Source organism: Nelumbo nucifera, chromosome 2, assembly GCF_055504915.1.
Source record: "Nelumbo nucifera cultivar China Antique chromosome 2, China Antique-T2T, whole genome shotgun sequence".
Taxonomy (NCBI): Eukaryota; Viridiplantae; Streptophyta; class Magnoliopsida; order Proteales; family Nelumbonaceae; genus Nelumbo; species Nelumbo nucifera.
This window is the reverse complement of record NC_142650.1, coordinates 13,853,492-13,869,899: the sequence shown is the minus strand read 5'-3', so window position 1 is coordinate 13,869,899 and position 16,408 is coordinate 13,853,492. Positions and strand designations below refer to the sequence as shown.

General features: G+C 39.1%; 2 protein-coding genes across 2 annotated transcripts; one reads left to right on the top strand and one right to left on the bottom strand.

Annotated features, from left to right (window-relative positions):
- The first annotated feature begins 1,184 nt into the window (after window positions 1-1,184).
- On the top strand, window positions 1,185-3,700 carry LOC104597170 (xyloglucan galactosyltransferase MUR3-like). The gene has a single exon (XM_010258598.3). It carries the CDS (start codon window positions 1,835-1,837, stop codon window positions 3,563-3,565), a length of 1,731 nt encoding a protein of 576 aa, XP_010256900.1. The 5' UTR covers window positions 1,185-1,834; the 3' UTR covers window positions 3,566-3,700.
- A 1,949-nt stretch (window positions 3,701-5,649) lies between these two features.
- LOC104597171 (protein IWS1 homolog 1-like) lies at window positions 5,650-10,776 on the bottom strand. Its single transcript, XM_010258600.3, has 11 exons — window positions 10,348-10,776; window positions 9,788-10,247; window positions 9,506-9,625; window positions 9,086-9,306; window positions 8,814-8,943; window positions 8,644-8,706; window positions 8,472-8,549; window positions 8,020-8,111; window positions 7,842-7,907; window positions 7,571-7,724; window positions 5,650-6,137 (listed from the first exon to the last, which is right to left on the bottom strand). Exons 1-11 carry the CDS (start codon window positions 10,365-10,367, stop codon window positions 6,039-6,041), a joined length of 1,503 nt encoding a protein of 500 aa, XP_010256902.1. The 5' UTR covers window positions 10,368-10,776; the 3' UTR covers window positions 5,650-6,038.
- Between the last annotated feature and the right edge of the window lie 5,632 nt (window positions 10,777-16,408).

Below are 16,408 nucleotides of genomic sequence, written 5' to 3'. Positions count from 1 at the left end.
TGAGTGACCCAACATTGGAGGGTAAATCCAGGACCACTTGGCAATATCATTAGGCGTTTCCTTGGGCCTGGGGCCCTTAGGGGACATAGGAGCCCAGATGGGTGTAGCTCCTATTAAACTTGCCACCATCCCATTCCCACATATCCAGAATCACCCCCACCCGGCCACCTCTCTCCAGTCTCCACACAGAAAAGGAAAAAGAAGTGGGTGCCCTCTGCCCTGCCACTGACAAAGTTTAGTAGAGCTGAAACAAATTTGAACCATCTGATTTAGAGGAGAGGTAGAACTTCTTTTTCAGCATTATTTTTCGTTTCTCAACCATCCCATCAAATGCAGTAATATCAGAAGGCTGTGACCTCAAACAGTTCAGTTTTTGTCCAACTGATCTTTGGTCCTGTTTAGGCCCTACACCCAAAAGTTCGCCTTTCTCTTGGTAGGGGATGGGGGTAGGTTTCTAGATACAGTACTTAGAACCAATGGGAAGACAAAGGTCCCAATGGCCTGCCATATTGGAAGGTTTCAGCAAGATGGTCTTGGCAGTTGACTTTGACTCCATGTAATAAATGGTAACGCTGAGGCTGTTTTGGTTTGAAGAAAAAAGTAAGGAAATAAAGGAAAAGATAGAGAAATTTTTACAGTTTCTCCACCTTTCTCTTTCTTTTTCCTTCAAACCAAAACTCATATAGAAAAGAGAGTTTTTTATAAACAAAACTCTCAATTTTGTGAATATTCAATTTTTTATTAAATCTCCAAAATACTCTAATTCTTTAGTCTTTATCCCAATTATCCCAGAAAAAAACATATTAAAAAGTCATTTTCTCTTCATGCCATGCCATGCCATGCCAATTCCATTACTCTTATTGCATGTGTCATGTACGCCGCCAGTTATAAAAAAAGGGGAGTTATTATTCAGTCCACCCAACAAATCTTAGCTCTAACCCTACAGTTGGGGTAAAGGTATTTAAAATTCGGAATTGATGCTAATACGTATTTAATATTTTGAATTGTCTTAGGTCTGTAGTATAATTTAGAATTCTGAGATGGAGTACAGTATAGTTTTTACAAAAAAAAATGAAATCACAACTCTTCTTGCACGTGCAATGCATGTGTGTTTATGCATCACATTCACATGTGAATCTTTCTTCCCCCCAAGGAGGAGAAAAGAATGAGATCCTCTTGCTCTTGGGTCTTGGCTCAGGTCGGAAGGAAGAGGCTGAGGTAGCGTAGCGAAGTTCCTTGGCATTTTTTGACTTTCGCCTCATCCTCAAGGATTACATTATGTTGCATGCACATGATATAAGCAGAAATCCGACCATCCATTGCTTGGTCCCACCTAAGGCGACTCATTTATGTTTAGATTACAGTTACAGCTTGCTACCGTCGGATCAGTTGACTTGTGAACCAGGATATCATTGATCAGCTGGGTGCACCAGCATCACGGAGTTGACCCGAACCCGAGCTACATGTAAGGAAACGAGAAGAGCGGGGAGGCCAGTGTTCGTCTGGGAATTAGATTGGAGATTTGCTATTAATATATAACCATATATGCAATAAACGCTACAAGTATAGGCCCCTAAGCATGGAAACTTTGAAAGTTTCAATGGTTCCAAAACGGGCCACGCCCCCCACTCTCTTTCCGCTGTCGAAGCAATCGTTTATTCCTTCGCTATCTTCCACAATTCAATTTTAATTCGTTTTCTTCGTTTGAACGCTTTGATCCTCTCCGGTATGAATCTGCACTTCGTTGTTTTACTTTCTTTGAAGAATTCTTTTGACGGGAAGAAATAGTTGAAATTGCTGGAGACTGTTCTGCACCACGACGGAAGCGGAGCAGATGGAGAAACTTAACGTGGGCAAGTGTCATATTCGGTTCTTCTGGTTCTTCATCTCTCTCTGTTTTGCTCTATCCTTCCTCTTTCTTTACTTCAGTTCTGTCACTTTGTTCGATGGAAAGAGCAGGTATGACTACCCTGTTCTGTCCCCCTACTCGAATTTGATGGCTATTTCAGAAAACGATGCCAAACCCATTACTCGATCACCTGCAACGGATCATGTCATGCGTAATCAGTCCGACTCTATTGACAGAGTGACTGTGACTAATGAAGCATTACCAATGGAGGAGAAGGGTGATGAACCGGTTGAGGATAAACCTGTGAAAGAAACATCTAGTATTGACAAGAGCAAGAGATCCGAGCCAGCTGATGAACGACTACCCATTACAGAGAACACGACGGGGCCTGATTCCGATATCTGCTCCGGTCGTTATGTTTACCTCTATGATCTCCCTAGTAGATTCAATGATGAAATTATCAAAGACTGTCGGTCCATCAATTTGTGGTATGATATGTGTAGGGCCTTGGAGAACGGGGGCCTCGGTCCTCAACTGGTTGACACCGAAAAAGTCTTCTCTCACAAGAGCTGGTATGTGACCGACCAATTCACTTTGGAAGTCATCTTCCATGAAAGGATAAAACACTACAAGTGCTTAACAAACGATTCATCTCTGGCTTCAGCCTTTTATGTACCCTTCTATGCAGGTCTGGATGTAAGCCGTTACCTCTGGGGGTTTAATACATCAATGCGAGACAGTGCTGCGCTTGCTCTTATGAAGTGGCTCACTAAGAGAGATGAATGGAAGCTTATGTGGGGGAGGGATCACTTCCTAGTTGCAGGAAGGATAACATGGGACTTCAGGAGGTTGACAGAAGAGGACCAAGATTGGGGTAGCAAGCTGATGATCTTGCCTGAAGCTAAGAACATGTCTGTTTTGGTGATTGAATCAAGCCCTTGGCACAGAAACGATTTTGCAATTCCTTATCCAACCTACTTCCATCCTTCAAGAGACAATGAGATCTCCCAATGGCAGAACAGGATGAGGAGACTCAAGAGGCGTTTCTTGTTCTGTTTCGCAGGTGCTCCGCGTCCCAACCTCAAAGGGTCGATCAGGGGTGACATTATAGATCAATGCATAGCCTCTAGAAGGAGGTGCAGGTTGCTAAGTTGTGATTCCGGGGGAAACAAATGCCAAAAGCCAAGTCATGTGATGAAGTTATTTCAAAGCTCTGTTTTCTGTTTACAGCCTTCCGGCGATTCATACACTCGTAAATCGGCTTTTGATTCGATGTTGGCTGGATGCATACCAGTGTTCTTCCATCCAGGGTCTGCATATGTTCAATATCTGTGGCACCTACCCAAGAATTATTCAAGATACTCTGTGTTTATTTCCGAGAATGATGTGAAGGCAGGGAAAGTCAATATAGAGGAGAGGCTGCTTAGGATTCCCAGAGACAAGGTGAAATCTATGAGGGAGAAAGTTATACAGATGATTCCTAGACTGATATATGCAGACCCAAGGTCCGGATTACAGACCATTGAAGATGCTTTTGATTTAGCTGTTCAAGGAGTGATTGGCAGAGTTAATAAAATCAGGAGGGGGATTAGAGATGGGCCGGATTCTGAGATGGATTACAGGGAAGACGAGAGCTGGAAGTATAGGTTGTTTGGGAATGTGGAAAGAAATGAATGGAGTCCTTTCTTTACTAATTGGAAGGATTCAGACTCCTAGTTGGGAATTAGAGGAAAAAAAAAACATAGGTGTAAAAAGAGGATAGAGACCCATTTTCGGGTCATTTTGTGCAAATATATTGTAGTTTCATAAACTTGACTTAAAAATGTTGTGTTCAATATTGTTTAAAAGTTATTAGTTCTCTCTCTCTAGTAGAAATTTAAGTATTGAGTGTTTGTTGGTAAGAAAACAGAGTTTTTTCAGAACAACTAAGAGATTTGCCAAACGAACTAATAGAAATTTAAGTATTAAGTATTGATTTTCTCAGGTATCATTTTCCCGAGTCCGGATCTCCTACCCACGAGAACTCTGTTCACGTTTATCGCAGCCACACATGGAGAACATCTCATCCTCTGCATAGTATTATACAGGGTGAGATGTTCCCAATTCACAGGGGGTGGTGTATTGTGGGTAGGCGTGGGCAGAGTTCTCATGGACAGGAGATCCGGAGTCCATAACTGTACTTACCCAGAAAAGTAAGTTCCTGAAATACCAACATGACCTTAATTTTATTCCCTTTCCCTCGATCTATTTGAATCCAATAACCTTTTACTCCATATGGGATTGTCCTACAATTTGAATGTTATTGTTTTCATTTGTTTTTCTAAATTGTCACATCAAAGAAAAAAACATGCTCAACTCTATATTTGTTTTGAAAGGTAAAAACAAGTTTGGTTTTAAAAATAAATTTTGTAGTATAGAAATTATATGATGGTTTTCAAAATAAAAAATAAATTTAGGAATGTTGAAATTATATGATTTATGAAACATGACAGATAGAAACATGTTTTTGAAACCAGAAATTCAACATGGTTTTGGTTTCGATTTTAGAAAAATCTAGCATTTTCTGTGAAGAATGCACATGTCAAACTCAAAAAATTGTCTTTTGCGAACAGATGAATAAGGGGTGCTCACGGTTCGGGTAACCAAACCTTCGGCCTTTTTTTATGAACCGAATCGGTAGTACTGGTTTTTGGAAAACCGGTAACTGGAACTAAACCGAAACCAGTCGATTAACCGGTTGACTGGTCGGTTAACCGTTGGTTCAGTTCATCGGTTTTTTGGTTTTTTAGTTTTTATAATATTTATTATAAAATATATATATATATATAATATATTATAAAATATATATATATATATATATATATATTTATATATGATGCATATTTATTAATTTATAATATATAAAATATATAGAAAAACATGTATACCGGTCGATTCGATTAACTACCGGTTTTTTATATTGGTTAACCAAAACCAAACCGATTCTTTCAATTTTTTAAAAACACCGAACCGACCAGTATGATTAACCAATTTTTCGGTTTGATTTCGGTCAGTTTTTAGGTTTTTTTTTCTCACCCCTACTCTCTTGAAGAGATTAACAATGCTCACTCACTCGCAAGTCACAAGTGCCCGTAAGAGTACAAAACGCAGGTGTTCGTAAGGCAACAAGAAATTTTCTTTGGAGGCATTTGATTATGTATGATTTTGTTTTTTTTTTCAAATTCAAAATAAAAATATTTGTGCTGTTATGCATGGATAAACTGTCCACAATCTGAAGTAATCTGAAATTATTACAAATTTAAAATAGAAGCAAAGTACATATGAAAGCTGAAGCTAATTAAAGATAAGCCAGGTTTGTCAAAGTAGGCTGCTAGGCAAACTTAAACCCACTTGCTAAAAATGGAAAAGAAAAGAAGGCAAATCACCCCCCTGCCCCTTCCCAACTTCCCCACTCCACCAACACGCACAATGCGTCTTAAGACCAGACCAAAGTATTCTGGGCGACATACCTGTCGCAAAAGAAACGTCTAATAGGCAGAACCGCTCCCGTGCGATTCCACAATTACAGTCACGCCGGCATGAAAATCAAAAAGCAGTTCACCGTGTTTGGTTGGGGTCGTAGAAGGGAGTTCCAATTTGGAGAAGGATCTAATTAAAAATTAGCTAATGCTGCACCACCATCATAACCGATTCTTATCATCATTATCAAAGCCTTGTCCTCGTGTACATGAATCCTACTATTTCACAATGACAATATAACCCATTCCATCATCCCCGCCAATTTTGGGGCTAATCAAATATAAGAAATGCCTTGCATGTATTAATGATATCTTTTGGTTCCAAAACATAGATTTATTACATGAATTTGAAAATGAACGATCAACCTTAGTTAGCAAAAGAGACTGCCTTGTCCAGGATCAGCTTAATTTACTCCTCAGGACTCAGGAGTGAGGAGATGAGCGGAAGGGGGTCTTGCTTATCCCAAATCATCCGTCCTTCTATTCGGCTACAGACCCATACAGAATATCGTTGCCATTCACAATTGTCCATAAAAGAAGGTATCAGTAGATGAAAAATAAATCATCAAAACCATCAACAGATTTTCCGCTCATCACCACAATGGTAGCTTGGCGTCACATTTATGTAATGCACTCTTTCATGTTTAGTGTAGGAAGGTGAGTGGTGACAGCTAAAAGAACTTGACCATGCCACGACCCTCAACGCTGAGCTTTGTTGCTTGAAGCTGTTTCTTCTTTGGTGCTTTCAACTGTTGCAACTTCTTATTCATCTGCAATCAACAAAACAACCTTTACACCAACTTCCTTGTAGTAGGATTTTACAACTATTGGTTTTATGAGATTTAAAAATAAAATATTAGGTTTGAGCTCTCAGCTCTAGATAACACCATTTACATCATCCAAGAAAATTCATTTATTGTTTAATACCCTAGGGTATCAGTTGAAAATTAGACATGAAAATAGATGCTCCACCAGAATTTTTCCAAGATATCTCCCTTCACTAGCATTTTTTCTTCTGCTGTTTTCAAATCAGCTGCGCTCCAGAAAATACCATTACCAATTTACCATTGACTAATGCTTCTTATCTATTGATGTTGATAGCTCCACAAAATTCCTGTCTTCTAAACCAGGGATTGAAGCATGTTGACTTGTTTTAAGTGATAGAATTATTATTACTAGCACAGTAGCACTTAAAAGCACAAACATGATACCCATTAATTGAACTCCTAAAGGAGGTGATTATCATTGAATAATGAGAAACAGTTAGACTCAGTTAACCATTTCCATTCCACATACAAGTTGCACCACATGAAACCTAGAATACCAGCTGATTGTTATCAATAATTTCACATTAAATCATTCCAAAGTATTTTACGATATTTTACATAGTCTTTTAAGAATTATTTTTTTCCTTTTCCCTTTTTATTCTTGTATTAGTTTAAGTACTTGATTGCCCTAGGCATCAAGAAAAATGTAGAAAAGAAGAAAATCTTTGTGGTTATTCAAGAATTATTTTCCACCTATTGCATCAACCTCGCAGACAGGATCAAAATAAGATGGATAAAGCAGACAGCAGAAGAAAGAATTTGGCTCAGATTTCTTCCACTGTTTCATATAGGGTAGAGAAAGACTGAAGTGAATCATAGTGGTGGAGGTTTAGGTATTAATTGTTTCTTTTTTCCTAACAAAAAGACTAAAAACATAAAACAAAAATAAGAACAATGATGAGTGCAAAGTAGAATACGGTGAAGTCAGATGATAAAAATTGACCAAATAAGGACAGACAATGATAAGAACAGATTAACAAAAGCTTTCTATCTGGCACATAGTACAAGTTCAATCATATTTCACCTAGTAGTTGGTAATAGGATCCTGTGATCTATCTAGTTCAACAAATTCAATGCTGATTTTGCTCTGGCTTCATAAAGTGACAGAATGATTATCAATATCAGTTGAACATAGAAATATAAACTTCGGTCCACTTGAAATTTGAACTATTTTTTTTCTTTTTTCCTGCAGAAACTTGGAACTACTCAAAATACTCAAAATAAAATACTTTTCAGCATATTTATAGGTTTGCAGCATCAAATAATGATTCCAAGCAATTAGTTAAATCCATCTCAAATGGGTAAACTGAGCATAGGATTCAAGCTTAATAAGTTCTGACACATTTTGTTCTTCCATGGCCATACAACAAACTAACCTTCACACGGCGTTGATCATGTACGACTTGTTTAGCCCTGGCTCTGACTTCATCCGGATCTATCTTGGATTGTGGACGTATCACAAAATCCATTGGTAGGGCTTCAGGCCTGGAAGCATGTTGCCTATTGGATGATTGGCCAGACTTTGGTTCTCTACATTGCAAAGAGTAACAAGCATTAAGACATACATTAGAAACATCTTGCACAACTACACACAGCAAATGACATGTGCATTACAAATCGATATACTATATTCCAATGATAACTTACTGTGAAAATTCAGCCAAATCAAGATCGTCATCTCTTGATTCTAATCCTGCAGCTTTGGTTACTAGCCTATAAAGAACAATTATCCAGCAATGTAAAAAACAATAATAACAGTATTAATTCAAATTGATAAACAGCTAATACAATTCAAAAACAAAAGACAAGAAAATATTGGATATACTTTTTAGCTGCCGGCCTCCGAAAGGGAACTCTCTCATCATCATAGCTTTTCATGTCCTCAAAACGTGTGCTCTTATTAAATATAGGTCGACTCTGCATTCATTTTGTTTAAGTAAATTGTGTGTAACATTTCAAATCATCAGTGAGTGCAAATCAAAAACTTGTTTTAAGAGTTTACATCAGTAAATAGTATTTTGATGTCTGTCAACATCCCTATAAGCCTAGATATACTTCAAATTTGGATAAACACAAGCAACTCCATTTCTTATTGGGAGTTGGGGCACAGCTCCCCTAGCTGGAAGACTCACTGAATATTGGTCTCTCATGGTTTCCTCCCATTATACCACCCTTAAGTCATGCTACTATAGATGCCTCATTGATAGAAAACACACGAATTTCTTGAAAACTAATCATGGATTTCATACAATACATGATTTGGTATTTGCAGCATACCCATTTGTCAACTAAATCCTTCGCAAGTTTCCTGTTGGAAGTGGTCTCCTCATCAGATCTTGACAAAAACATGATGACCTGCATTAGGGAAAAAAATAACTATCCATGCTGCTAGGTATCAAGAATCCATAAAGGACAAACACATAATTGCTTCACTAAGGCAAGCCCAAACCTTTCCAAGGCCACTCTTCTTAAGCTGCTCCCTCCTGTCATATTGTTCTAAATCAATTGGAAACTGTAGAGAAGAATAAGCATCCCATGTTATGAAAGACCAAGTTTATTCAGAGACAACATAATCATTACCACAAGCCAATAACTAAGAGGGAGGACTAACACACATACATCAGTCAGTATCTTCAATATTGCAGTTCGGATATTTATGTTGGGCAAGCTTCCATCTGGCAGGGGCTCGAGCCAGTTCTTTAGAAGAGTTAGTACTCCATGATCCAAGAACTCTTGTTGAAGCTGCCTCCTGGGAGACAAACAGGCAAAACGAGAATGAAGAAATGAGCACACAGAATATATTTCTGTTTTAACTAGAATATATCTTTTTTCTAATTGCGAGCTATGTGGAGACGGGGCTCAAGCATGTACATAGCAGATAATGATCGTACTTTGAGAGGACCTCAGTCAGAAGAGGCAACTTCTTGAGTTTATTAATGGCAGGTTTAGACTGTCTATTCAGCTCTGCATCTTCTTCGGCAGTGACCTCAAGTTCGGCCATGAGATGTTCAACTAGCAAGGCTATTTCGGCAGCACTTTTCTCATTCTTCTTTTTCTTCTTACCCATCTTGAAGAGTTCTTTGATTTCATCATCCTCTTCACCCTCTTCCGCCTGCCAGAATTTGGGGGAGAAACGATTAAAGAATGAATGAGAATAGAAGAAATATGCGAACAGGTTATGCCATAAACAATCATACTCTAAATCAAAACAAAAGTTTAACAGCTTCCAGGAGGTCTGGAAATGCAGTAGCGCAAATGCATTTTATCTCCCGTTACAATATGCGTACGAAATGAGTTAATGAATTTCTAACCTGAGGAGCATCGCCGAGGAAGCCTGGTTCATTGTCACTGCCATATCGGTCGGCAGGATCCACACCGCTATCATCTATGAAGTTATCATCATCCACAGTTCTGACACCTTCGTGGTCATCCTATTGCAATTACAAAAACAAAAACGATGATGCAACCTGAAAAGCTCAAACCTACTCATCAAATTAAATCGAGGAAAGGAAATAAAGAATACATATAATGAGAGAACCATGACCATGAGGCTGCAAACACAATTTGTTTGGGCTTTTGTTACCATCCCTTACCTCCGAATCCGCCCCAGCAATCGTATCCCACATCTCTTTCATCTCCGGGTCTCCACTCTGATGATCCCTGGACCTTCCAGAACTCCCACTCTTTGAGCCAGATTTGAAGACCTTCCCAAGCTTCCGGTCGGACTTCGGCTTCTTATCCTTCTTTCCGTTTCCAGCATCCTTGGAGACTTTCCTCTTACGCGCCGAGGACGATGGCTCATTGTCAGAATCCTCTCTCACAAAATCTTGTACATCATCCTCGACACCAAAATCCGGGGTACTTTCCTTCGCAGTACTTTTCTTAATGAGCCTCTTCCTTGGCTTAGCTTTCAATGCAGAATCGGATTCATGAACCGGGGTCGGCGATCGCTCTCGCCGCCAGTCTTCGTCGAGATCTTCTGGTTCAAGCGACGGCTCCCGATCGGATGGCATGTCTGGGTCCATCAAAGGCTCACCATCTTCGTCACGGTACCTACAACGATAACCGAGGTTCGAAAACCCTAAATTATTTATTCCTTCACCGTAGAATTAAGGGAAAAAAAAGGAAATTTTGGAAATCTGAAAGCACTTACGGATCGTTTTCGTAACCCATGTTGCTTGAAGGGAGGAGCTCTTGACAGAAACAAAACCCTAGACGAGAGAGATGTCTGCTGCGCTATGCAGCCTATGCTATGACGATGGATTGTTGAAATCCGGGAAATCCAAAAGAGAAGAAAATGGTGCAGGATGATAAAGAGGGATCGACGGAACAACTTGGATGAATTTTGAGGAGTCAAAACGGTGGATGGATATGATCAATTGGAGATTACTGCAGAATGTGCTTGAAGATGGAAACTGGAAGAAAGGATGCAGCATGAACTGGGATTGGGGCCTGGGGGGAGGGGGAGAATTACGGGTTCTCCCCAACGCGTAAGCGCGGCACGTCCAATGGACGACCATGTTAAACAACTCTGATTGGCATCCGAAAGTCTTAGCCAGCAGAACGTGCATTAATGGAGCGTAAGGCTACGGAGTTATTGCAATCAAGGAATAGAGTTGTTTTATTACTGAATCACCCTCCAAGTGTCAACGATAAGTCCACCCTGTGGGCTGTGGCTATGCGCGTTGTAATGGCCGGGTTTCCATAAACCGGTCTGATTTTGTTGAGCGTTGGATATTTGTTGGGCAGAAAACCAATATCCAAGACATGAGATTTGAGTGGTGTTTTCCTTGCATTTTGGTTCCTTCAAATTAACATATGCCAATATGCTTTTATTCTTTATTTGTAATTACAAGCGTGTTCTGATCTTAAAAATGTAATATATAAGGCTATGTTTGGTTTGAAGGAAAAGGTAGGGAAAGGAAGGAACTAATATAAGGGTTGTAAAGGTTTTCTTTCCCTATATTTTCCTTCAGACGAAAGGGTAAATTTCTTAAACTACCCTTATGATTTTTTGTTCAGATTTGAAGATTCGAAATATCCATTTTCAGCGGTCTGCTCTCGCTCTTCCCATCGATGGTATTATCCATAGTAGTGGGAGTTCTATTCCTGTAGTGAGTCGATCACATTCAAATGGTAGTGACAACGTAAGCACTATTTTTATTGGAACAAAAGAGAGATCTGTGAAGTTAATGGAGTGCTTGATCGTGGCTTAGCTTGTCTCTGTCTTTAGAATCTGGAAATCGTTGGATTTCCAGGCAATCAAAGTATGTGTGGTGGATCGGAGCGGTTAAAGTCCACTTCGTTCTTGCCGTCTTCTCCTTCATCCTTTGAAGAAAGAAAAACTCCACTGTAGAAACTGAAGATTCTTTCTAGAGTTTACTTAAGCTCGTGGCTAACACTGATGTTGAAGGCTTCAAGCGTTCGTTGGAGAGTGATGCCTCTTCTATCAATGAGATTGGTCTTTGGTATGTCCGCCAAAAGGGCTCGAAGTAGATAGTCCTCCTTCGATGGTTGCTGCAACTTATGGTAGTATTGATTTCTTCAAGCTATTCCTTGCTCTGTCCAAGGCTGATATAAATCATTACTGTGGGCCGGATTAGAGCACTGTTCTCCACCATGCAGCCTCCGGTGGATCTGTAAACGTTGTAGATGTTGTGAAGCTGCTTTTGTTTGTTTTTCTATTTGAGAGCAATGGTTCTGATGGTTTTTCTATTGGAGAGTTCAGTTTGCGGGTTTCCACAACAACATCGAATTCAAATTCACCCCCTTTGTCATCATCCCCGGAGAATGCATCTCCGTCGTCTGCCTCAGATTCGACTTTATCTCCCATGATCAAGTCTCTAAAGTCTTTAAGGTAGGGCTGTTCATAAGAATGCCCAACCCGATCAAGCCGACCAACCCCGACCGACCCAACCCGAGTCAGCCGGGTTTTCATCAGCACCGGTTGGTTTCAGTTTGGGCAAATTCATAAACCGATATATCGGGTCAGTTTCGGTTTTCTTGTGTGAAAACCAAAACCGACCCGAACCGAACCGAACCAATTAGTCTTCTAGTTTGGTAATTCCTACTTAACTAGTCTTCTAGTTTCTACTTAATTAAATTGTATCTATCCTAGTTTCTATAGTCTTTTACACCAAATAGGCAACCCATTAGGCAATTACAATTAGAATTAGGTGTCTTTTTTTACCTAGATTAGAATTTAGAGAGTTTCTTGAAATATAAATATTTCAGCCTTCTTTCTATAAAACAGTTTGACTTTCTATTTTATTGATAACTTTTGTCTTCTATTAGAAATAGGTGTCCTTTTTTACCTAAATTGTATCTATCCTAGTTTCTATAGTCTCTTACACCAAATAGGTAACTCATTAGGCAATTACAATTAGAATTAGGTGTCATTTTTTACCTATATTAGAATTTAAAAAGTTTCTTGAAATATAAATATTTCAACCTTCTTTTTATAAAACAGTTTGACTTTCTATTTTATTGATAACTTTTGTCTTATCTTTTATTCTCTAACTTGGTCCGCCCCCCTCAAGTCCTCAACTCAAGACATCATTTGATTTTTGAACTTGGCTCTCCCATCTTCTCAAATAAATTTCCTTCTAGTTCTAGGCTTCTCTGTCCTTTTTGTACAGGAGCAAAATCGAAACCGACCCAACCCGACTCAAACCGACCAAGTCGGTTTTGCCTATCAGTGGGTCGGTTTCGGTTTCCACCTCAGGTAACCCGACCAGGTCGGGTCGGTTGGGAAAACCCCAGTAAACTGATCCAACCCGACCCGTGAACAACCCTACTTTAAGGGATGTTATTCTTTCCCCTTTTCCTTGTTTTATTTTGAAATTTTGAAAAAGAATAACGGGTAAAAATGTATTTTTAATCTTTATGTTAACGGGCGCTAACGGTAAAGAAAGTATTAGTCAATTGTCAGAAACAGTGAGGGTAGTGTTAGTCAATTTTTAAACAGTAAGGGTACACTTAATCAATTAGCTAGACCATAAGGGTAGTTTAAGAAATTTACCCAACATATAATGATATTTAGTACATAGTAGGGGTGAGCAAAAAAAACCAAACCGACCAAAAAAATTAACCGAAATCGAATTGAAAAATGGTTAATCGAACCGGTCGGTTCGGTTTCAGTTTGATGTTTTAAAAAAATTAACAGTTTTGGTTCGGCTCCAGTTAACAATTTAAAAGAACCGGTCGTTAACCGAACTGACCGATATATATGTCAATAATATATATTTATATAATATAATATTATATATTATATATTTTTTGAAAATCTAATTAAATTTTAAAAAGTCGAACTGAGAGTGGTCAAACTCAAACATTGAGGTTTCAGTTCGCCAGTCTGACAGACTGACACCCACCGCGCAGGGAGCCAAGGACTTTTCAGTCTTTCCCTTAATCCCTTTCTTTCCCTCCCTCTCTCTCTCTCTCTCTCTTAGACTCTCTCTATGAGTTCTATTTCTTTCCCTTTTTCCCCAACGGACTCTCTCTCTAAGCTCTCTCGAACTCTCACTCTTTCAGACTCCCACTCTCCCAGTTCTCTTCTTCCCCAATGGGCCGATGGCCTTTAGCGCTCCGCCCTCTGATCGAATCACCAATGGCCTCCGACACTGGCAATCCCTCCTGCTTTGGCAACACCAAAGGTTCGGCTGCATTTGCTCGGCAACACTAGCAATCACTCTGCTGCATCTCCTAGTTCTCTTCGTCTTCGACTGTGTTTTTCCCTTTTTTTTATTTTGAGGGCATAAAAAATCAACAAACCGAACTGCGGTTAACCGGTTACATCGGTTCGGTTTCGATTTGATTAAATGTAAAAGGCGAATATATCGGGTCGGTCCAGAAAATTACCCCATGAGCACCCCTAGTACATAGTGCATACACACGTATAACAATATAATATATAAAGCCAAATACCATATATCATATCATATATATTGTTAATACTAAGATCAGCTTCGGTCAAGGCAAGCTCGTGCCCACACCATTCCAACTGTCTTTTGCAACTTTGCATTAGGAATATCTCCTCATTAAATAAAGCACATAAGTAGGGAGATATTTACAATGCAAGGCTTAAAAGTTGCTCAAACGGGCTTTGTCCTGACCGAGCCGAATTCGTTAATACTCTCACAGTCTCACTTCTTCCTATGATACATAACTTGACAAGCTGATTATCGAGAATCAACAGCAATCCATCGAGGTTGTCAAGACCAAGCAAAAGAGAAAGTCATGGTGCTGGTTGGTCTCTCTTTGTCTTGGTTTGTATTTCTTGTTTTGATGTGTTTTTAATGGATTTGGGCATGTGGGTATGAATTTTTAGGTGAGCTTGACAATCCAAATGGGGGATGACGATCTAGGTTTGCCATGATTGAAGCCAATGTTGAAGGCCAATTTTAAAATGAGGGCTAAAGTTGTATTTTTAAATGAATATGTGCTTGTTGGAGAAATAGACCACCAAACACCTATTATGAAATAAGCACTTATTTTTTAAAATAAGCATTTGAAAAAGTTAAGTGTCAAATGCAAATATATGTTTATTTGAATAAGCACTTTTATTGCTACTAAATTTGGAGTCAAGGGCAACAAGGTAACTTTTGAGGCCAAGAGTTGAGGGTCCCATATACAAAAAGTAAAAAAACATCATAGGCTCTGGGAGTGTTCTTTGGGGCAAGGACTCTGACAATCAAATTAGTCAAGGTCACAGCAAGAGAATATAGTAGATAATTGAAATGTGTGTAAGTGTACCTTAGACTTTGGTGCCCTTTTATAGTCGGAGTCACCTGGGAGAGGAGTAAAGGGAAATCAATAACCGTCACGTGAATCTCGATCATGAATAGGGTTGTTACAAGGATGACGGCCAAGCATTACCCCTTCATAAGTGTGTTGGGAGCAAGTATAGCCGAGAATGTGATGCCTGTAGTAAATGCCTCGTAGTGACTTGTGGGAGTTACGACAATACCCTTAACTGAGGTCAAAGTGCTGAAAATGCCCATGAATAGTGCCACGTGTCATCATCTAGTGAAGTGGTTGGTTATACCAATACCCACATCACACTTGCTTTTAAACACTTTTTTTTTTAAATAAGCACTCCAAACTTGGCCTTATTTAATAATAGGAGAATTGTTTTAGAATGGTTAATCAACCATATTGACCTGCTACTCACATGGACGGGTATGGGTGGGTCAAATGGATTGGGTTGAAAAATGCTACCCCTAGTTACACATTCCATAACTTATTAGAGAAAGCAATCATTTATATCAATCTTAGCATTGTTCACGGGCTGGGTTCAAGTCAGGCATTGCCTTGACCATTTGTTCTTTAAATGTGAAGTATCAAGTCATGTTTGGAGGATACTTCCATTAATAGTTGGTGGGCCAGAATTTCTAATTGCCCTTTTTCCTTGATTGACTGGTTTTATAAAGAAAAACTTACCTGTATAAAAAATATAAATAATAATAATAAAAGCTTTAATGATAAAGTTGTTAATCCTCAAAGTGTTATTGATATATCTTATGCTTTATGGAGTGAGATTAAGGATAATGTGATTAGCAATGATCATTGCAATATAAGGATTGGACTTATGTTGGTTGGTATAAGCCTAAGCCAGGTAGCATCAAGATTAGCTTTGATGCTTCCTATAGAATTGATGGTAAATGTGTCATCGGTTGCGTCGTTAAAAATCATCAGGTTGAGATCCTAGAAACGAAGGCGTATAATATATATATATATATATATATATTTTTTTTATAAGTAAAGAACAAAGGCGTATAATATTGGGCATACTACGATAAATCTCGTTGAAGCTTGGGCAGCTTGGGAAGCTATCAACACTACGATCAACTATAGGGACTTGGCAATCACAATCGAAGGAGACTCAAAGCTTGTCGCCGACTGCCTCTATGGTAGAATTATCCCCCCTTGGAGATTGGACCGCATCATCAAAGAGTGCCTCAGCCTGTCTTCCATGTACAACTTAAGCATCAAATTCAAACATATATTTCCAGAGGCGAATCAAGTGGCTGATTGGCTGGCTCGTAAGGTGATTGATGTAGAGGTGTTCATGGTTCGGTTCGGTGTGATTTGGAGAAGATCCTAGACCAAACCGATAAATTATGGTTTGAAAAATTTCTAAACCAAACCAAACAGTTTTAATATGGAAACCAAACCAAACCAAACCAAACCATTTTATTGCGGTTTAGTGTGGT